The 24,300-nt window shown below is 38.5% G+C and overlaps 1 protein-coding gene across 1 annotated transcript in view; it reads left to right on the plus strand.

The window, feature by feature from the left end:
* The window catches only part of LOC123683141, an 82,710-nt gene that overhangs the window by 43,206 nt on the left and 15,204 nt on the right, over positions 1–24,300 (plus strand). The window contains exons 4-13 of the mRNA XM_045622039.1: positions 7,274–7,386; positions 7,446–8,275; positions 8,331–8,559; positions 8,617–8,922; positions 8,984–9,336; positions 9,469–10,035; positions 10,094–10,262; positions 10,323–10,559; positions 10,615–10,843; positions 10,899–11,036. Coding sequence (XP_045477995.1) covers positions 7,274–7,386; positions 7,446–8,275; positions 8,331–8,559; positions 8,617–8,922; positions 8,984–9,336; positions 9,469–10,035; positions 10,094–10,262; positions 10,323–10,559; positions 10,615–10,843; positions 10,899–11,036 — 3,171 coding nt within the window. The remainder of the gene's footprint in view (positions 1–7,273; positions 7,387–7,445; positions 8,276–8,330; positions 8,560–8,616; positions 8,923–8,983; positions 9,337–9,468; positions 10,036–10,093; positions 10,263–10,322; positions 10,560–10,614; positions 10,844–10,898; positions 11,037–24,300) is intronic.

Raw genomic sequence — 24,300 nt, forward strand, 5'->3', positions numbered from 1 at the left:
CACTGTACAACTACAAACGGCGCGAGAGCCTTGGCGCGGCTAAGTATTTTAACGTAATTTATGGTGTAGCGATCACAGGCAAGTGCCGTGACGTCACAGATCAAAGACGTTCCGTGCTAAAATACGTAAATTTAAATAATCTATTTCTCAGTCATTTATCGATGGATTTTCAAAATTTTTTCACTAATTTATCAGTTTTGCTCTATATTTTAATTCTATCGTGTCAAATATAGTATTATCAACATCACTAAACTAGTTAAATATCGTATCACTGATATGTTTTCATTTCCGAGCGCTCCATGTCGAATTTGGTAGTTCATGTTGGGGACAAAATTTGCTTAGCTACTGAAAATTACATATGCTCCATGTTACATAAAACACCCATGTCTCCTCAATATCCACCATATGTACCAAAAAATATAACATTGTAGCTACTCACACAAATTCATTCTCCATAATTAATGCAGGGAAAACGATTCATGGACCGACAATATCCGTGAGTTTATTGCTTTTTGAGGAAAATTTTATGTCTCTGGTTCAGGAGTAGACTTTTTACGACAGCTGAAAATGCTCATTTCAGTTTATTGTATAGCAATTTATATTCTTCGAGGGTATAAAATGAAACCAAAGATCTTGCACAGAGTCTAATGAAACATTCAAGACCAACTTTGTGATATCCAGATTGTCTCATGCATGTTTAATGGGGTTGCTGTATCTGAGATGGGTATTGATCATGCTAATATGGTCAGGAATGGGGAATAACATTATTTTCTCTGCATCTTCGATACCGCAGTTGGAACTTCTATAGGACAGCCACAGGAAATGGAAAGATTGGCAATATTATTATTGGAATTATTTTCATAGCATCGTTTTAACTCTCAGTAACTCAGAGGAACAACAGGAATCAACTAAAGAAACGTGAATCACCAGAGACGGATAACATCGCTAACGAAATGATCGAATACGGTGGTAGAGAATTACAACACGAACTAACGAAGCTTTTCCAAAATATAATTAAAACCTGTGAAGTACCACGTGAATCGAAGTACAGTATTTCAATACCAATATTTGAGCATGGCAATAGAAAGGACCCTGATAACTAGAAATATAACACTATTGAAATCCACTCACAAATAGATAGATATTGGCTAATAAAATATCTGATCGAGTGAACTTCTTCAAAAAACAACAGACGTAATAGGTTCACAGTGGACGCAATTTTCATCCTGTTGCAGTCGATAGAGAAATCAATTGAATTTAATAAACCCATGTTCACGTGCTTCCTCAACTCAACGGAGGTTTTTGACCGAATAAGACTCAGCGATGTCCCCACTTACCTTACAAACTGTGAGTTATCTACGAGATTCGCAATTCCACCGGCCTACGAAAGCTACATAGTCTGAGTCCATTTCTGTTTAATGTCGTAATGGATCGAATAATTGAGAGAGTGAAAAAGACCAGAGCAGGCTATAAGATGATAAGGCTCTATGAAGATTATGTGCTATGCAGATGATGGAGTCCTGGTGGCGGAAGACAAAGACAACCTACAACACCTTGTGTATGAGTTTGAAAAGAGAGCAGTAGAAATGAACAAGAATATCAGCTGTAGGAAGTCTAAGAACATGGTCATCGCCAAAGAGCCTAACCGATGTAATATAGTCATCAACAACAAAATAATAGAACAGGTGTCAAGATTCGACTATCTGGGAGTAACAGTATTCAGTAAACGATGGGTTGTAGAAGAGGTATGAGCACAAGCGCAAAAAGCAGCAAAAATCAGAGGCTGTCTGAGAGACGTAATTTAGACCAACAGAACCATGAGTCATAAAGAGAAAACTCACTTATATGAAGTGTGTGTGAGACATACGCTGCCGAAACGAGGTCAGAAACATCTACAACCAAGAGAAATGCAAGAACTACAGAAATAAGAAGCATCAAAGGAGAAACACTCAGAAATCATGTGAGTGCTGACATAAGACGCAGGATGTGGTCAGATGTATAAGAGCACGCAGGAAGTTCTTGAGAGACCATGTAGAGAGGATGTCAGCAGAAAGACTGGCCAAATGGGCGGAAACAAAGATTCCAAATACACGCAGACCATTGGGGCGCCCACAGAAGATATGGAAAGTAAGCTGGAGCTCGATATCACAAGAGACATGACAATGACAAGAAGAAGACAGAAAAAAACCGGACGCAGTCCTATTGAAAGGAGAAAGAAGAAGAAGTTTTAACTCTGTATTACACCAGGCTCTTCTCGTCTATTTCTGCGCTTGGCTGTTCATACTTTGAATACACATGCCTTCAGGACTATTTTTGACGCTTGAATGAATAATGAAATTCAACCGAACAACGGAAATTTAGAAATTCAGGTTGACCAGCAAAATATTCATCAATTCAACATGATATAGTACCTAATTCAAATTTAGGAAGAACAGTGTACAGGGTTTTCCAATAAGAGGTTTCATTTTGAATGCCCAGCTGTCCCTTTTGAAATTGTGATCTTTCAACATTGGACAATTCAAAACAACGCTTCGATTCTGTAAAATTAGCTACGGAAATGGTGAAAATGTCCCAGTTAAATTCGAACAACTGAAGAACAAGCCGTCGTGAAGCACCTTCTCGATCGCCAATAGTAGAACTCGTTGAAAAATTTGAGTTATGGGGACAATTCAATTATGTGAAGAACAGAAATCGAGTTCATCTCTCAAGAAGAACTCCGAATATTGCCGCTGTAGCCTTTGATGTTGACGAAACTCCTGATGTGTCAATTTCTCGTCGATCTTGGGAGTTAGACATCACATCGTATTTGTATAAAGACTTGAATCTTAAGGCTTTTGAAGTTCGGTTAACACGATAACTTGAGTTGGTCACCAGCAACTTCGTAACATCGCTGATTGGTTCCTTGAAATGCATAAAATGTTCATCGGATCTCTATCGAACGATCATCTTCAGTGAGAAGCACATTTTTACCTTGGAGGCTGCTTTGATAAGCAGAATTATCACATTTGGGGCCAGAAAAACCAAAGAATGATTGCTCAAAAGAATTTCCTTCCTCAACACTGTTCGGTGCAGTTTTTGGGCTGGTGGAGTGATTGGAGCTTACTTATTCTAACATGAGGCAGGTGCAACTGTTACGAGGAATAGATTGAGCTATTGAGCCATGATTAATGATTTTTTCACGGTTGGAATTGAAAGATATTGATGGCATTCATTTTCAACAAGGCGAAGTTACCAAACAAGCGTAATTTTGAAAGAAAAGTTTCCAGGCTGTGTTATTTCTTGAAGAGGTGTCACAATCTGAATCTTGTTATTTAGACTTTAAAGTCCTTTCTTTGGGACCACGTGAAAGATAAGGTCCATGCTAACGCTTCACAATCGATATAAGAAATAGAGGGTGTTGCAACCTCATCAATGGCAGCCATTTGGCTGATATCGTTTTCCATAGCTAATGGAACCTTTCTCTTGACAATTAAATGAACATCCTTCGATTCCTCTTAAAATATATTCTTTTTCAATATCGAAAATATCAAACCTCTTATGGAAAACCCTTCACTTACTTCAACGACCCATTCAAGAACGTGTTGAATAACCATGATGCCCGTCTTGCATCGACTAACCCTACTTTCAATATTCAAAGACCCCGACAGCAAACTTTACAACCGATTATTCAACAACAAAGACTTAAGTTTCAAAGCGCTATGTACACCACAACCCCGGTTACTTACCCCTACGTTAACATCTGCTCTAATCCAGATAATTCCGCATCTTAACTCGTCAAAAAGGAGAGCAGTTGTGTGAAACGAATGGCGTAGATCCGAAACACGCCCCACAGCAACAATTTATCTTTATTGAAGTTCCTCAATTTGCTTTGGAACTAATTACAGATGAGTAATGAATATCACTCAGGGCGTCTCATGGCGGGAAGCTGTGGCCGTAGACGCCACCATGAGAATATACGAGAAGTCGACTTTCTTTGGGGCGAGAATATCCTTAATTGAAATTTTCGAAGACTTATTCACTCAGTTGGCGCGAGGATAAGAGAAAGTTGTTTTTGATATCCTGTGAATTTGGGGAAGATTGGCTTTGTAAAGGTGTGTATTTGACCGTGAACGGCATCAACGTTACCTATATCAGGTAGTTTATTAGAAATAATGAAATCATATACCAACTAACAAAGAAACTGCAACAACTGACAAAGAAACTGCAACCGAAGGAGCTGTTCAAACATACATTTTTTTGGTAACACATAGATAGTATAGCAAGGAGTAAATGATTGAATTTTGAGAAAAAATCGTGAAGGTTTTTTCATGTGAACAATTTTTGTTACTTGAATATTGTTGTGGTTTTTCAAATTTTACAACAAACCAGCTTTTTGAGGAGATCCAAAGTCGATGTTTAGTTGTCGTTAAAATGCGTAGAGCATTTATCACCAGTCGAGTGAGTTAGAAAGAGGTCGAATTATTCTTCTACAGGAGGCAGGGTTGTCATTTTGAGAAATCGCTAACCCAACAAACAAAATCCAACTACTGTTGATGTTGTCAAGCGTGGTTTGATAATGACTAAAATCGAAGGATAGTAAACACCGGACGAGAAAGGAGCACAAATGAAGTTCAAGGTCGACGTATGAGACTTATGGTCATTACAGATCGATTTGCGACAACTCGATCTTTGGCTGATGAGTGGTTAGGAGAACAAGTCCATCCTGTAACTGCCCGAGCGGTTTACCGCCGGATGAGGTCTTTTGGACTGCAGTATTATCGACCCCATCTTGTGTTAGCTCTGACGGTTGTGCATCGCCGGCAATGCAGAGAGCATTAATATTGGAATGTGGAATGGGATCAAGTCGTCCTTTCTGATGAATCTCGATTCTTCTTGGTTGCACATGATGGGCGAAGAAAGGTTAGACGAAGTCGGGGAGAAAGACATGAACCTCAGTTTGATGTTGAGTTTCATGTACCCCGGACAGTAGGCGTTATGGTATGGGGTGCTATTGCACATGCAAGTAGGTCACCTTGACACTCTATTCAAGGTAACATGACAGCGCTGCTTTACCTTCAAGAAATAGTGAAGCCATATGTTCTCCCTAACCTTAACCGGCTCTAGAATCCAATATTTCAGAAAGATAATGCTCGACCTCATATTGCCAGAGTTCAAACTTTTTCGAAGCATCCCACGTGAATCTTTTGCCATGGCCGCCCAGATCCCCCGATCTTTCACCCATAGAGCATGTTTAGGACTTCAAGGGTAGAAGGCTTGGAAATTCACCCCAGTCCCCACGGACTTTGGTGGCTTTGAAACATGAAGTACAGGTAGCTTGGGATAGTATCCCTCAAGAAGAATGAGACCATATTATTGCATCAATGCCGAGACGTGTTGGGGAGTGTATAGATAATTACGGTGGACAAACACATTATTAACAAATTTATCAAAAAAAATTGTAAACCCATCGTTTTTTTTTCTCCAAATTTCAATCATTTACTATTTGCTATACTATCTCTTACCAAAAAAAAGTTAAAATTTGACATCCTCTACTGGGTGTTGCAATGTCTTTGTCAGTTAGTATATTTCCAGAGCTTCGGGTGATGATGGGACTGATGACGCGGCAAAGTCAGAAGATGAGATTTGCAGGCTCTGTAGATCAGACGCAGAAAGAGCCGTACAGATGGTATGCAAGTTTCCAGAGCTGGCTGGCCTAAGAACCATACATATGGAGAAGCCGGTCCTCGATACCTGAAATGCAACGGCCAAGGCCCCTAAGGAGGTTGTCAGTTTTATCAACGTCATTGACGACCTCCTTGGGTTTCCATGAATGAGTAGGGTAAAGAACAAAAGATCTACATGCTCGCAGTTCCCGGTAGGATTCACGAACCACAATGAACCCAATTCAAAAAATAATAATAGAATAGTTCCAAGATTTTCATCGGCAGTAACCATTCTCCAGCGGAAAATCTAGTTACGTTCTATAAATTATGAATCACTACAGCAGAGAAACATCACAAGAAGTACGAGTATAAGACGGAGAGAAGTTTTCTTAGAAAATCGAATTACCTGACAACAGAAACCAAAGCAGAGCACAGTCACACTTGTCGAATTCAAACAATTTCTCTCAAAAGTTATCCAACAGCTTCATTCAATTTGCTACGGATAATTACTATACAACCGAATCCATCAAAACTTCGAATTTGTAAACAAAACTAGGGCTCAAACCCCCGTTGCCTGAATTAATATTCCGTTTTCGAATTATTAATCAACAGTGCCACTGACATACGTGGCTGCTGATAAAATTTCGAAAGTTTATGTTTCTTCTCCCGGGAATATCAAATTTTGATAAGTTCAGTAAACAGGTGCACGCAGAAGAAATTATTATTCACCAGTTTGGATTAGACGCAATTTGTTGACACAATGATGGTTCATTTCGCTATGAAAAATTTCGTTCAATTCAAGTTATCGATGAGTTGCATTTATAAATTAGTTTTTCTTGGTCTTCCTCTCTCTGGGCCATCTTGTTCCATCCATTCTTATAATATGTACCTCCAGATTTTTGCATTCTTTTCTCCATCCAATCTAGATCTTGAAAAGTCCATCTCTGGGGCCAGCTGTTTTTTCAGTTCTGCGCCATAAAATCTAATGCTTTGAACTACTTATTTGTATATTCTCATTTTTGTTTCTCTGTCGATATGTTTCCCAAAGTATGGTATCCGATTTTCAGAGGTAGGTTATTGCTGTCATTAATGATTTGATATTCACAGTAAGGTTCATTAGGTGAGCTGCCAAGGTATACTCTTTCTTCAGTTTTCTGATCATTAATAGCATTGATTAACATTGTATAGATGTCTAGATATATGTCCAGATGTTGTAGGTTCTGAAATCAAAAGAAAAGTTCGTATAATGAGTTGAGTCCATCAGCAATAATTGTTATAGTTTGTTTCCAAATTGCGTACAAAGGTTTCAATTCTAGATCTTGACGTTTTTCCATCAAAAAAGCTTGTTTTTTACAAGAAAACAGAGTTAGTTTCCGAATATCTAGTTACCATTTCCTTTTTTCGGTCTATAGTAGAGTTATGGCAAGATGATGAAGAATTTCCTTATAGTTAGTAGTGAGTTGTCGATTCTTAACGCTTATATTAATTCGAAATATTTGATTTTATTTGAAGGAAATACACTTGTTTTAGAAGAATGATGAATGATAGGTATTAGGTATACTTCTGGTGTTCCTCAAACACTTTTTAATAAAATAATTTCAGAATGTGATAGTTTGAATTTTTCATCACAGATAAACTGAAGAGAACCCCAATGAAATGCCAAGCAACACAAACAGACGTCGGCTTAGGAAGAAAACCTGTTCCAGCTGCCAATATCTCACTCAGTCCAAGAACGATACAAAGGGTAACTTCTATTCATTAGAGAATCACTTTTCCATTCTTCACCTCACCCTTATTTCACAGGTGAAAATGGTCTCCCAAGGAGCTCAAACTAACGGCTTCAGTGCTAACGGCAGACGATTGACAAAATCTTTTTCCGAAGCTGGTAGCAAATTCCAAGTCGCTGCCACAGAAACTGGCGAATATTTCAACTGTGAAACTGTTCCAGACCACGAACCGCTTCAACGTACCCAATCGGACGAACCTCCAAGATCTCCCTTCATATTAAATCCATCTCCCACACCCTTGCAGGATATTCCACCACCCTTACCAAGTTTCAGCGAAACCTCTTCCATATCTAAGTCAGATTACGAATCCGAGGAATCGGATGCAAAAAAAGAGATCTTCATAGACTTCAAACCCCGTCTTAGTCCCTGTGAAGCGAAACCATCGAAGAGGCCCCTGACGAAGGCCATGTCCGATGGGGAAATCCTAGTAGATCAATTGAATCCAATTGAACTAGTTTCGCCAGTTAAACCATCCACTTCACTGAGCGAAGAGTATCTGAAAGTTGAAGATGAACCTCAGAGAAACTTCGTGCCATACTTTCAAAAATCACCTATTCGCCACGAGGGTATCTTCAAGAAATTAGACGATCCAATTTTTTCTTCATTGTCTTTCGATGACCCCAATGGACCAGTTCAGCCACAAGATTCGATGGATGAAGAGTTCCACGAAAACTTAATCTATAATAAGATGTACATCAATCACCAAGATAGCCTGAGTATTACTCAAGACGAAGTCCAGAAGAAGAAAATCGAAACTCCAACTCCTGAAGATGAATGCGTCGTTCCCTCTATATCAATGCAGAAATCCCCCTTCAACTCGACTGATTCTTTAGTTAATGATAACAGGTAAAATGAAGGGATTAGTTCGTTTGGAAAGTTTCGAACTCGTTTTTTTTTTCAGGGACCATTCAGATGGGATTTGGAATGAATCGCAAGCCACTGTACTTCAAGTTGATTCAGGCACTGATAACGGAACAGCTATCAGTTCTTCTGAAATAGCTTCACTCACTTCTCCAGGTTCTGTTAACCTTTTGACACCTTCTTCAAGAAGGCGACATCTGTTGATGCTCCAGCATCAGCAACGGTCCTCGTTTGATACTGAGAATTTGGACGATGAGTTCATCGAACAGGTAATTTCAGCTTTAATGGTGATTGAAGTAGCTTATATTATAAAGTATTCATTTCAGATCCAATCGGAAAACACACCGAAAATTGTCATAAACAAACCAAAACGGCAGTACCAATCAGAACAGCTACTCAGACCGTTGAACACGCCGAACTTCAAAGATTCCACATGTTCACTTTCACGGAAAAAGAGATCTCCTGAATCTCCTTCTAAGTCACCTCAGCCAGCTATAGTTCCTGACTTACTCCTCGCCAGGACAGACTCTTGTAAGACAAATACGGACGTATCAGAAAGCACGACCACCGACGACTATATCACTGCCAATTCAGGGACTGACAGCTCGAGAAAGAGCGGTTCCACAAGTAGGGTAGGTGTCATTTAAACACCCAGCATGATTGCCAATCTCTTCGACATTATATCTCTTGCAGGGAAATGATATTTATTCATCAGTTCACCAAATCCATCCCGCATTCGAAGAGAGTTCGTTCGAAAGCACCAAAGGGGACTTTCTAGATGACATGGTGGTCCCGTCGGTGCTGCCACCTATCGTAGACGAACCGATATCGCATCATCGTAGCTCATCAAACACTCCAGTGCCTCATGAGTCTCGAACTGGCCGTTCAACTCCGTCCGACTCCAGCTCCTCTTGCGGAAGCTACAGCATCAACGGTTCCTGTCCAGACTTACTTGAGAGATCCACAGTGCCTTCAAAACTGTCCGAGAATGAACGTTACAAGAAATACTCATCTCCTGGGTGCTACGAATCGCCTAATGAAGATGAGTAAGTTTCTTCCTCATCCTAACTAATATAATATGGTTTTCTAGCCGTGGGTTTGTGCATCAATTAACTACTAATATAATCTCCAGAAGTAGCTACACCATGAGCGTTCATTGTTATATTGATTTGTTTCAGACATTCTCGGCATTCCCTACATAATGAGACTGCAACTGAACCCCATCATAAAAAGAGACCATATTTGTTAGAAATCGCCAAACACCAAGAGCCCCAAAGACTATCTCCCAGCGAAAAATACAAGAACTCGAAAAAAGATGTTAAGGTATCGCCTTCGAGAGATCACCACAAAACCTCGGATAAGCCCAAGAGAACGAAGATGAGGAACAGGAGTCCTATGCAGAACCACAAGAAAATTCAACAGAAGAAATCGTATTATTTGAGAACTGATGCAATCGACGATGATAGGATAAAATCTTGTAGGGAAGGAGGAAAAGCGACATCTGATGAATCCAGTTGCGACTTTGCTATTGGGAAATATGTAATCAGTCAGACTTCTCCAAGGAAGTCGAAAAAAGGTAAAGAAAGTAATAGAAGAAAGTCCCTGCCTAGATCGCCAATAATTCAACCTGTTAGGAGAGGATCAGAAGAGAAGTCCGTCAGTCTTCCTGGTAGTTTACAAAGAAGAAAATCATCGAAATCGAAGTGTCTCCAGCCAGGAGATGCAAATACAACGAACCCACATAGGTAGAGCCAAAATTAATGTTACCCTATAGAAATATCTCATTATCTTTGATTTCTACAGTCCAACTGGATCGCCGAATTCCAAAAGCTCTAAGAGTAGAAGCCCTCAATCTAGAAGTCCGGAAAACACGAAACTCAAAGCGCTCAGTGCAGAGTCACTCAGATCAGTAAGTCCTGGAAGTGATAGTGTATTTTATAGTGATCCTAGTAGTCATGCAACAGATCATCAGGTAACGGTAGCAACTTTTCTTTTCTAAAACGTCCTACATCTTCAACATTTTTTCTCCTAGGTGCATTGTTTGCATTGTGGTAAAGAAGTAGACATCATCACAACGACGGATATCGAAAAAAGCAGCAACAGTAGTCAACACGACATTGTTCAACCACCAGCAGGTTTCGAAGATTCTCCCAAACTGAAGCATCCGAGTGGTAAGATCTACAAGAAGCTCAATAGAAGGATACGTTCTGAAGAAAGAAATCTATTGGACCAGCGGAGACATAGATATAAACCGGATGTGAGAGCCAAGGTGAGTTTAAGCTTCTACTCTTCCTGTAGATCTAACTGCAGAGCATTTGTTCCAGTCAGAAGAAAGAGATGTTAATATAATGTACAACAAAAAACTGCGGCCGATGGATAGATCGACAACGAATAGCCAGGAGATCTTAAAGACCACAGATTCCAGTCCTAGTGTGCTGCCTGGTGCACCGGAAGAGGAAGATGATTATGGAATATACGATGTGCCTTATACTGAGGGTTATTGGATTTATTTGGATGAAAAAGACATGCAGTCCAAAGCAGCGTCCCCTATAGGTAATAAGCATTTTGGGCCTTGTGTTCGATGTTATTACAATTATCAGTTTTTCAGATAAAATTAGAAGCTGTTCTGTGTCGAGTACTGAATCGGAACAAGATTTTAAGAAACGTTACCAATCAGTCATTCATCGAATGGTACATAGAAAATCGTGTTTGGAGATGTACAAGAGGCAAACGAGCAGATCATTTGGTGAGTGTCCCATTATTTCTAATATTTGGCCAGGGTTTTCAGACAATATTTGTGGCTCTCTCTCTCTCTTGGGGCAAATCAGTTCAAGAGGAACTGCAGAAAAGGTACTGAAAGGAGAAGAGTACTTTTGCCAAAGCAGTGCTGTTCTTCCGAGTGTTTCATAACATGTGGCGCCTTCCTAAGGATTTTCAATTACATTAGCGACCATAAAGCTGTGTGAATCATTTCTAAGCTTATGTTTTTCCGTAATGATCAATAGAAATGAATTGCTTTTATTTTTGATATATAACATAAGGAGCCGAGATCTTCATCTACGTTATATCGCAAAAGCATCAGGTCAATGAACCCTAACGACCAAAACAAGCAATTTGAAAAAAAATATTGGAGAGTGGTGTCCAACTGTAGGAAAACATGCGAATTTGTCACGTCTTTGGCGGAGGATAAATAAATTGATGTTTTTATGTAAATTTCAGAATTCAAAATAAAACTATTCATGTTGGTTTGATACGAATGAGTCAGGATTTAGTAGTATATTTTTTGGCATTCTCAGGAGAGGTATATAATGATGATAGAATGCACGACCAGTGTTGGCATAAGGTTGATCCAATCGAGACTTGTTTAGTTTGATGACGTGATACCCAAGTAAATGTTGAAATGTTGTCCACACCTACTTCATCATACTTTGGCGACAACATACAGTTCTAAAGAAAATGATTATCCCACGAGACAATAACGAAAATATTATTCACTAAAAAGTTATTTTAAACCCCAAATAACATCAAAATCATCAGTGATAAAGGGTGTTTATATTAGAGCTATAGAACTTCAAATTGCAATAAAACAACGATGGATTATTCGATTGACATGAATTTTATTTATCCGCAAGATAATCTTGTGGCATTACATTTTAAATATGATTTCTGGCATACGACCGCCACGGCTGGCTCGGATGTAGTCCAATCTGGACGTCCAATTTTCGATGGCTTTTTCCAACCTTTGTGGCCGTATATCGGCAATAACACGGCGAATGTTGTCTTCCAAATGGTCAAGGGTTCGTGGCTTATCCGCATACACCAATGACTTTACATAGCCCCACAGAAAGCAGTCTAGCGGTGTTAAATCACAAGAACTTGGAGGCCAATTCACAGGTCCTAAAAGCGCACCAAACAGTCAGTTTTTCTGGATGTAACGGTGTTTCGACATACACTTGAGGATTAGCTGCACTCCAAATGCGGCAGTTTTGTTTGTTGACGTAGCCATTCAACCAGAAATGCGCTTCATCGCTAAACAAAATAAAATGGACGTAGTGCGTGATACGTATTCCGCACAGAACCATTATTTTCGAAATAAAATTGCACTATTTGCAAGCGTTGTTCAGGCGTGAGTCTATTCATGATGAATTGCCAAACCAAACTGAGAATAAATTACTTGACAGCTGTTAAATCGGTCGCCATCTTGAACAGTAATGCCAACTTAAAGTTATATACCTCGAAAAAAAAAACACCCGTTACAATAAATAAATAATTTCAAACTCAGATAGGAGAAATTTGTCTTTGGAACGCTTCATCCCTATATTTTGAAAGTTTTTTGTCCTCCTTTTGACGCATGTTTTTGTTATTTGGTATTGCTACGTCGATGAGTATTGCTGTCTTAGGATGTTTATCGACTAGCAGTGTATCTGATCTGTTGTGAGGGACTGTTTTATCAGTCAAAACTGTACGATCCCAGTACAGTTTATAACGTTTGTTTTCCAGGATGGTTTCTGGTTGGTACTTGTAGTATGGCAATTTTTCAGAATGAATTAGTTTTGATTTGATTGCCAATTCTTGGTGTAGTATCTTTCCTACTGCATCGGATCTCTCTTTATATTAATTTACTGCAAAAATTTGACGTCCTCCTGTTGTATGTTGGATTGTCTCATTCGTTGGACACCCATATCGGCATCGATCGTCAGTAATAGTTCGCTCCTCAATGATATGCTTGCAGTAATTTCTCGTAGAGATCACTTGATCTTGGATGGCTAAAAGAAAACCTTCAGTTTCTGGATACATCTCACCTGATGTGAGCCAATAGTTCAACGCTTCAATGTCGACATGATCCTTGTTCATCTTTGCAGTTTTCTTGGATTCCTTATTATTATTATTTTCATTGTTATTTTTATTGAGAAATAACTGAAACAGCTTTTTGAATCTGAAAACTCAAATGTCGCCTTATCCCACTGAAACTTTACAATCTGCAGAAAGATGTTAGGATAGTTTTTAAAAATTTGTCATCTTACGTATTGAACGTCCAGTACCTAGCTCATTTACTGGAGCCGGCCCTGCAAACTCGTGTATGTCCCCAAAAATCCTGAAGTAGGTGAAAACGAGAAAGATGTCGCGAAAAACGCGATGGAATGTTGTTGATCTGACTATTTTTGTATGTCACGAGGGTTCTCGAACAAGGAGACCAGAAAAATTGGGACAAACAATAAAATCCGATTGGAACAGTTCGATTTTTCGTATCCCATCCTGTATTTTCACGGTTCAGGCGATAGACGCTTGCAGCTTCGGATATTTTTAAATTCCGAGATATCTCAGAGGATTATTATTTGTGGAATGCATCAGTTTTCTCGGCATATTAAAATTTCAGCAGATTCTCAACAATAAACAGACTTATAAATTGTTTAGTAGTAACCTTTGGACAGGAGGAATTTGTGGCATTTTGATGTGCGATTAGGAATGTTGCTCAACTTTTTTAGCATGTTCCATTATGCCTGTCCGAGCGGCATATGCATGTTAACTTTCGAACGTAACAGTCCAATTGAAAAGTCCCCGGTCTACCATAGTAAAACACTTTTCTTTTTTCGGCAAAATCCGATTTTATTATTCAACATAGTTGCCTTCGGAGGCGATACAGCGATTATAGCAAACTTCCAACTTTTCGATAACATTATTGTAGTAAGATTTGTCTTTCGCTTCAAAATAGGCCTCAGTTTCGGCGATTACTTCTTCATTGGCGCTAAATTTCTTTCCAGCGAGCATTCTTTTGAGGGCTGAAAACAGGAAAAAGTCGCTGGTGGCCAGATCTGGCGAAAACAGTGGATGCAAGAGCTATTCGAAGCCAATTCATGCAATTCTGCCATTGCTTTCATTTACTTGTGACACGACGCATTGGCTTGATGAAACAGCACTTTTTTTCTTCAAATGGAGCCGTTTTTTAACGATTTCATCCTTTAAACGATCCAATAACGTTATACATATAACAATCGCTGTTGATGGTCTGGCCCTTTTGGAGGTAATCAATGAATATTATACCTTGCGCAACCCAGAATATTGTTGCCATAACTTTGCCAGCTGACTGTTGTGTTTTTCCTCGCTTTGGATTCGGTTTCTCGTAAGCAGTCCAGTCAGCTGACTGTCGATTGGACTCCTGAATGAAATGATGGAGAAATGTTTTATCCATTGTCACATATCGACGCAAAAATTTAGGTTTATTGCACTCAAACAGCTTCAAACACTGCTCAGAATCATTAACTCGTTGTTACTTTTGATCGATTGTGAGTTCGCGCGGCACCCATTTTGCACACAGCTTTCTCATGTACAAATATTACTGAATGATATGATGTACACGTTCAAATGATATATTCACAATGTCTGCTATTTCGATCAACTTCACTTTACGGTGATTCAAAATTATTTCCTGAACTTTTTTGATTTTTTCGTCGGTGACAGCCTCTTTTGGGCGTCCACTGCGTTCGTCGTCTTCGGTGCTCATTTCATCACGTTTAAACTCAGCATATTTTCCTATGCAGACCCCGGAAACTCTTCATCAAGCCAAGATTTTGCTTCAACTGTATTTTTCCCTTCAAAAATCAATATTTTATCAGCACATGAAATTCTTTTATTTCCATATTTTTTCGAATAACAAAAGTAGCTACACTCACAACGCAATATCTAACAAACTAGTGGTCGGACTGCTGTCATATTTTGACACGTATCGTTTGAAGTTTGGTACAACTAAAAATAATATGGATTTAATACTAGTACCGCCATCTGTGCATCAGACCGGGGACTTTTCAATTGGCGTAATGTGTAAACAAGCAGAATTGTCGTATATGCGATACAGAAAATGATCATGTAACTGCTTAGAGACCATGAAATCCTAAAAAAGTGGCAAAAAATATTGATTGTCAAAAAATTTCGAATGTTTATTCGCATTGAGAATATGATCACTTTGCTACCTAGACAGGAAAGTAGTTACTTTGCTTATTGAAATGTGCCTGCAAAATCAATAGTTGCTGTAAATCTGAGACAAAATAGGAATCAAACGTTGGATCCTAATGAAATAACAATATAATAATCACATTAATTTATAGCTCCGAACAAAATGGTAAACAAAATAGAAAATGCCAGATAATTCAGCTATAGTTCTTTAGTGATTCCGTTTCGATGACAATTGGGTAGGTGTTTTTGATTGAATCGATCAACTGTAATTCTATTAAATTGGGATAATGAAACACCGGATTTCTTAACTAATATATTGAATTTGGCTGTACAAGTTATGTGTTTACAAGGTAACAGCTATAAGCGTACTGAATATGGTACCCCGATTTCCAGGGGATGTTAAGTGTCGCTTTGGATTTTGCATACCAAAGCGCAATCCAAGTCCCTGATTGGTCTACGTCTTCATTCCTTGCCCTACGATGTGACTTCAGGATGACCATATGTAGCGCCAATGTGGCGCCAAGGATGCTCTTGTTCTATTTTTAGCCCTCGCTGTACCTGCTGGGGTTGGTTTTTCGACCTAAATGCGTCTTTCTGAATATTCAACTGCAAACTGTCAAGTTTGCGTGAAATTCACTTGACGCAACAGTAGGCATCTTCAAAGTTATATCGTTCAGATTACATCGAATTAACTGACCAATCCAGTAACCCCAAATAAGCTTTCCACAGTTGAGACTGTTGGGAGAAAAATATGAGATGTCAAGAAAACTTTCATCCCTCTACTTTTGGTACCTTTCCAATCAATTATCAAAACAATAAACGAAAACTCCAGACAACCAATACCAGCCAACTGCAATTGTGAAACAACCTCTCCCAATGTCGAAGTAAATATAAATAAACCAATTAAGCTAAGGAAACTCCCAAAACGCCATGACCACTTTCCAAGAAAAGGGTGATAGATTCTAGCGAAAAAGCACGCAAATCTTATTTCACAAGCAAATGACTCTTTACAAATCGTAATGACATCGGCAGACAATTTATCGTCTCCTTCTGTCCAAGTCATCCACCAACTGTGCCAAATTCTTGCCCCCGTAAAAACGCGCACTCAATCAACTCGTCAATAACTTAACTAGCTATGTTTCCGTAGAAACTGAACACGTTGAATTGTGTAGTGGACTTTGTGACTCACGGGCGATAAATCGGAGTGTTGGTCCTTATTTTTAGACGTTTCTGAGGTGTCCAAAATCGATTTTGGCATTTTAACATCAGGCGCACTTAATTCTGTCGAGTATGCCAAATCGGTATTAAGGGATTTTTCGCTCGATTATGATCGAGGAATATTCGGAGTCGTAAATAACAGTGAATGGAATTTATGACGTAGGTATTTCTAGATATTACGTGCTGGAATGATCTGTCATCACATAATGAAATTATTCAGTGAAACACAATTTTTTTCACTTGAAATTTTGATGTCTGATTAGTTGTAGTTTATATACTAACTGACAGAGAAACTGCAACACCCAGAACGAGCTGTTTAAATTTAAGTTTTTTTTCAGTAAAACATAGATAGTATGGCAAGGAGGAAATGATTGCATTTGGAGAAGAAAATCTTGAATGTTTTTCCATGTGTACAATTTTTGTTACTTAAATATTTAGTCGTTTTTTGCAAATTGTTTAAATTTTACATCAAATCAGTTATTCGAGGAGATCCAAACTTGATCTTTGGCTGATGACTGGTTAGGAGAATAAGGCCATCCTGTAACTGTCAGAACGGTTGACGGCCGGATAAGGTCTTTTGGACTACAGCATTATCGACCCCATCTTGTGTTACCTCTGACGGTTGAGCATCGCCGGCAACGATAACAGTGGTGCAGAGAACGTCAACATTGGAATGTGGTATGGCATCAGGTTGTCTTCTCTGATGAATCCCGATTCTCCTTGGGTGCACATGATGGCTGGAAAAGGGTTAGACCAAGTCGGGGAGAAAGACGTGAACCTCAGTTTGATGTTGAGCATCATGTAGACCGGACAGTAGGCGTTGTGGTATGGAGTGCTTTTGCACATGCAAGTTGGTCACTTTTAGTCTTTATTCGAGGTAACATGACAGCGCTGCGTTACCTTCAAGAAAAAGTATAGCCATATGTTCTCCCTTACCTTAACCGACTCGAGAATCCAATATTTCAGCAAGATAATGCCCGACCTCATGTTGCTAGAGTTAGTTTAAGCTTTTTCGAAGCGACCCATGTGAATCTTTTGCCATGGCCGCCCAGATCCCCCGATCTTTCGCTCATAGAGCATGTTTGAAGAAGTAGACCATCTTATTGCATCAATGCCGAGACGTGTTGGGGAGTGTATAGATAATCGCGGTGGACAAACACATTATTAAAAAATTTATTGAAAAAAATTGTAAACCCTTCGTTTTTTCTCCAAAATTCAATCATTTACTCCTTGCAATACTATCTACGTTTTACCGAAAACAATTTGAAATCTAAACAACTTCTTTCTGAGTGTTGCAGTTTCTATATCAGTTAGTATACTTTCATTTCATTGAAAATCTCCTTAACCTTTCTTAGGATCTTTGTAACACATATCATTATCTAAGTCCTTAGAGATATACTAACTTTTTGATCTACTTCAAATGCGATTCCACTCAAGACGCTTCTTGTCAATTAGACTATTCGACAGAGAAATCATTAAGTAGATATAATTCAATAAATGAGTGAATAAAGGTCTAATAGAACTTTCTGGAGACGGAAGTTATGTATAATATATTGCGGTACATACAATTCGAGTTTCAAAATGGTTGTTACAACGAGATGACTACATTTTCTTGCGTCCCATTTTGTGGCTCAAAAATTTTATGTAACTTGAAAATATTATTGTAGTTTGTAAAATTATGTGTTGAATTGATTTTTCAACATAGCAAATCGGCATAAATGTTGAAGATGGTTTTCTGCTTTAATCATTCTCATAAGTTGCTTTCTGAAGCGACAATGCGATTTTACAATTGTAGGTATTTGTTTAGTTTTGGTAATATTGTGAATGATTAGGAATTCCAGTTAAAAAACTTCCTCCTCTCGTTAAGAGGTTCATAACGTATTTGAAATTCAAAGAAGTTCCACAAATTTGAGAAATTCATATCGTAGATTGATATAATACTTTAAGTAGGTATTTTGTTCAGAAAAATAGAATTTTAAAGCTTGAAAATAGAGTATTCTGTTCCATTTTTCCAGTTCGATCAATCAAAACAAATATAATATTTTGCACCAAAGATAAACAGTAATTTTATCGAGGTTATTTCCGACGAATAAGTCTAGTGAAAATCCACTGTCTGGACTCGGACATTTTTATGGGCAGCTTAAGTAGTTCGAACATAAATTTTTACACACTTTGTTTGAAAAATGCGAACATCGATGTAAACTGGGTCATCATCAAAATCTTTAGGCTCAGGGTCATATCACACACGTTGAACCCTTACGTAATAAATGCTACTAAGATTAGCGATAATATTGGAAAAATTGGCAACACGAAATAAAAATAATGAGCAGGAATAAGTGGACTTCCAAAAAATCGAATAAAATTTTTGAGTACGTATGATAGGAGTGTGCATATGTAGGACAAAATTTGGCAGATCTTCAAATTTTTGAAAAATTCCTTATAAGGTTTATGAATAAAAATTTGTTAAAATTTTTTTATATGTATATATCTTATCACGTGAAGATTTAAGAAATTTACACAAGGATTGTTATAATTTCTAACATCAATATTTTTATCAATTTGAATGATAACTGCTTAACCTATAAGAGAACAACGTAACTTTTATTTGAATACAACTTGAGGATCACCTTCATGAAAGCATATTTCTCACTTATATTGGATCAACTTGGCAAGACGTCTGGTGAGCATGATAACCAACCATGAAATTTCATCATAAGAATGAAATATTACATGTGGAACCGTAAAAATTTTCATCTGAAGCAACAAAATACTGAATTATTTCAAGGTTCACGCAACTATGAAATATGATATCACGAATGATTGACAGATTTATGTCAAAGATAACTAACCTTGGAGAATACGTAGTGAACTAATAATTTCAGAAGAATTCAAACTATTATGAAGAATTATCACGTTGTTCAAGAAGCGTTCATTTTGTTTCCGGGCCACGTTGAAAGAGGACATTTCTGATACTGCACTAGGATTACAATTGAAGAACCAAAAACTTCAACACATACCAAAACTGAATCTTTGTGTGGAAATTTGAATGAAGATAACCAACGCTTTATATTTTGAGGAATATCAAAAAAAATTCTCACCTTAAATGAAATTTTTCCCCCAAATAAATATCCAATTGAAGTAATCATCCAAGACGTTCTCGTATCCCAAATTTGTTTCCATTATAATTGTATCTTTATCTCAAATAGAATATTCTCCCCAATTATCCGGAGACTATTAGTATTCAAAATAAAATGAATGATATTGAATGCAAAAAATTCCACTGCATTTTTCAACACAAGCGGATTCCCCTTGCAAACTGAGAAACATTGAAGAAGTCAGGAAATCTTGAGCGCTCGTTCATTCATGAGCTGTCACTTTTGAAGCTGTCAACCTTTAACAGCTGACAAGTAAAAACTACGCCATTACTAAAAATAGAACTATACACGCATCAAAAACGCATTGAAATTGTTAAAATTCATTGAGAAAGATGAACATTTTGCAGTGACAATTCGCAATACTGAAGCATTTTTGGGTAGTTGTGAAGTACCTTCTTGTCCCGCAATATTGAAACTAGTGAAAAAATTTAGGATAGTGGGACAAGTTATATTACTACTGTAGCCAGTAGTGTTAACGAAAACCCAGGTTTGTCGTTTTCTCGTCAATCTTAGAAATAAGGGATGTCAATAACGACATTAAACCGTATTTTAGTAAAGACGACATACAGGGTGGCCACTCTTTCAATGGGATTGTATTGGTAACTTTTAAACCATAAGAGTTAGAAGGTCGGTCAAATGGAGAAAAAGTTGCATGCATAGAAGCATTATCAAGCAGTTCAAACAAATCGAGATTATCAGGGCCGGTTTTCTGAAATATTAGTTTCTTTTCGGGGTCTTAATTTTTCTCGATTTACCTCTTAATGTCATGATGTGCAACAACTTGAAAACCGTGTTATAACTGAATAAAACTAAAATCTGAACTCCGCTAATTTTGTGGACAACATTTTTTCGATCCATCTTGAATTTTCTATGGTTCTGGTTCAATTGTTAATGTTATTGAGTAAAACCACTACTCTCTGCTCGAAACTTGAAAGTTACAAACATTGTGAAGAAGCAATGTAACGATTTATTCGGTGAACGAGCACTCAAAAAGGTAGATGCTCCAAAAAAAAAACTCAAAAAAAAATAAAACCCACCTGGATCAACATCGAATATCGGCGATGCCAAAAATAATATTTTTTCAGCGACATTTTCTCATCTATCAATTCTTACTGTTTTCAACGTCTAAATTTAGTGCGTCGTTCTCACCTTCATAGCGCATTTGACTTGGTGAAGGTTGAGGGCAGAAATTGAGCGTGAAATTAACTGAATGGTGGCATTTTTTATTTCAATAGTTCTGTTACGAAGATACGGATAGGTCGACGATTATGTAATTGTTATCTAATCCATCAGTCAACCTATTCTGGGATGTCGGAGACTTTATGTGATCCATTATTCATTGTCGGCTCAGGGCCTTTGATTTTGGTCGTTTACCCGTCAACTGACGCCAAATCTTCAGTGTTACAGGAGCGAATATTTCACGAGGATCCCTCTGTAATTAGTTGGAAACTATTAATTGGTGTACGTGTAATCACAGGACGTTGTGCCTGGCTGGCTATTGATGAGGTATAGTTGTTTATAGAATAATCCTAGATCATTATGTCTCTTGTCTCGTTTTGATCTCTTTTTTCGTAGGTAAGAGAGAATACCACCACGTGACTGCTCAGTTCAAAACGAAATTATATTTTTATGTTGACTGATACGCAGAAAGCCACGTGGTGGTAATCCCTCTTGGCTACCATCATCTGATTCTTCACTGATCTCTACAGTAATTTGATTTCGCATGGATAAGGGTGTTTTTTTTAGAGCCATAGAACTTTAAATTGCAATAAAACAATGATGGATTATTCGATTGACATGAATTATCCGCAAGATAATCTTGTGGCATTACATTTTAATTACTTTTTCTGGCAAATGACCGCCACGGCTGGCTCGGATATAGTCCAATCTAAACATCCAATTTTCGATGACTTTTTCCAACATTTGTGGCCGAATATTGGCAATAACACGGCGAATGTTGTCTTCCAAATGGTCAAGGGTTTGTGGCTTATCCGCATAGACCAATGACTTTACATAGCCTCACAGAAAGTAGTCCAGCGGTGTTAAATCACAAGATCTTGAAAGCCAATTCATAGGTACAGAACGTGAAATTAGGCGATAACCAAACGTGTCTTTCAATAAATCGACTGTGGCACGAGCTGTGTGACATGTTGCGCTGTCTTATTGGAACCACAGCTCCTGGACGGCATGGTTGTTCAATTCAGGAATGAAAAAGTTAGTAATCATGACTCTTTACCGATCACCATTGACTGTAACGTTCTGGCCATCATCGTTTTTGAAGAAGTACGGATCAATGATTCCACCAGCCCATAAAGCGCACCAAACAGTCAGTTTTTCTGGATGTAACGGTGTTTCGATATAGACTTGAGGATTAGCTTCACTCCAAATGCGGCAGTTTTGTTTGTTGACGTAGCCATTCAACCAGAAGTGCGCTTCATCGCTAAACAAAATTCGCTTATGAAAATCGGGAACAAGGGCAATCTCATTTTGGGCCCATTCGACGAATCTATGCCTTACTTGATGATCGTTTGGCTGAATTTGATGAATTGCCAAACCAAACTGAGAATAAATCACTTGACAGCTGTTAAATCGGTCGCCATCTTGAACAGTAATGCCAACTGAAAGTTATATACTTCGAACAAAACCCTCTTTATATGTTTTTTTGGCTGTCTTTTCAGTCTGGACATCCAATATTCTGCCTATATCGTTCTTCTTCATGGTTGAATCTGTTATATTAAACTATTTCTTTTGTTCTTCAGTAGGTGTTGCGTGATTTATATTTTCATAAATTCTTCAATGGTATTTTATTGAGCGTATGAACTTGCAAAAAGTGCATCAATACCTGCTGGACCTGAGCCTTTCTGTGGGCCAGGAAAATACCAATATAAGGCAGCGGTCCAGCAATGGGAGTTGAATAACAAGATAACCCACTGGACAAACACTCCTGGACTTACTCAGGCCAAGAAATTTGGGATGATTTCATCTACCTATACCAGAAAGCTCTTGAAGCTGTCACGAGCTGAGCTTCGAGTGATGGTGGGACTGCTGACGGGGCACTGTCGGTACAAACATCATTTGTACCGTATGGAAAAGACAGCAGATGATATTTGCAGACTCTGTGGATCAGAAGCAGAAACAGCTGAACACATGGTATGCAAGTGTGCAGAACTAGCTGGCCTAAGAACCATTCATATGCATGGGTAAGCCAGTCCTGTATACTCGTGAGGTAATGGCCAAGGCCCCTAAGAAGGTTGTCAGTTTTTTCAACGCCATTGACGACCTCCTTGGGTTTCCATGAATGAGTAGGGTAGAGAAGAAAAGATCTACATGGTCGCAGTTCCCGGAAAGCTTACCGAGCAACAAAGACCCCAGTTCAAATAATAATAATAATTATTTCCTTTATTTTGTAAACACTTTATCTCTGCCATGATTTCTTCATTTGGAACGAAATGAACCAGTCTTCATGGTTAAAGAGGCCTTGATCAATGTCTCTCTAGAGTCGTCTGAGTTCTCAATGTCTATGTGGAGGTCTTGGTAGCATCTCCGAAGCATTTTCAATAGGATTGAGGTCTGGTGACTGAGGGGGCAGGGCTAAATCGGAATTCAATAGATTTCCAGAGCTTCATCAACAAATTTCGCAGGATGGGATGGCGCATTTTCGTCCAGAAATGAAAACTCCAGAAGAATAATATTGCCAATGTTTTGCTCCATGTAAATTTGCGCATGGTAGCATCAAGCACCAACAATTCTGTACGTCCATTGAAACAAATTCCATATGCCGACTATTCCAAAACCATCCATATCATCTGTAAACAATACAGACATCCATTGATCCTTCCAATTCACTTGCTCATTGACCCATTCTAATCAAAGTCGCATAGGATTTTGAACTAGTGGAATCCATCTCAGAAGCCATCATCAATGTAGATTAACGCTTCGCAATTTTCGACGGACTGTTTCAATAGAAACTAAACCACCAGGAGCATTCAAAAGCCACTGTTGCATGATTCGATAAGTACTCAAAGGCTCTCTACATGTAGGCATAGTCAGAAACCGAACTTGTACATGAGTGGTATATCTTGGGCGTCCACCTCTCGGTTCTTTGGTCACGTTTCTAGTGTCTTCATATCGATGGAAGATTCGGGAAACTTCGTTTTCACTTACTTGAAAGAAATTCGTGTGGAAAGGTGAAAATTTTGACGATCCTGAATTACAAAACCTTAGTAAACAACGCATATAGCTTTTGCTAGGGGGAAGTTCAGTAGAATTTCATAGAACAAATTTTATTATGTGAAAAGGTTGTCGAGGGTCAAATTACAAAGCAAGGAAAAAAAATATTGGACATGCCCTCAGGAGAAGCGCTAACCGTAGACACGTGTTTCGGGCTTTCGGCCCTCATCAGTACGGTGAAAAAGTGTTAGATGAGCAACACTTGAAGAAAAACATCAAACAAACGGAGTCCACAACAGAAGCCAGCCGTCCATTTGTAGATTCCGCAGGAAGACCCAATAGGTTTTCGGGCAACAACAAACATCACCACGAGGGAAGCTATAGCTACCTGCGTGAAAAACTAGTCCTGGTGAAAATATGGAGAAAGGTTGTCGAGGGTTAAATTACAGAGCAAGGAAAAAGAATATTGGACATGCCCTCAGGAGAAGCGCTAACCGTAGACACGTGTTTCAGGAT

Source organism: Harmonia axyridis, chromosome 6, assembly GCF_914767665.1.
Source record: "Harmonia axyridis chromosome 6, icHarAxyr1.1, whole genome shotgun sequence".
Classification (NCBI taxonomy): Eukaryota; Metazoa; Arthropoda; class Insecta; order Coleoptera; family Coccinellidae; genus Harmonia; species Harmonia axyridis.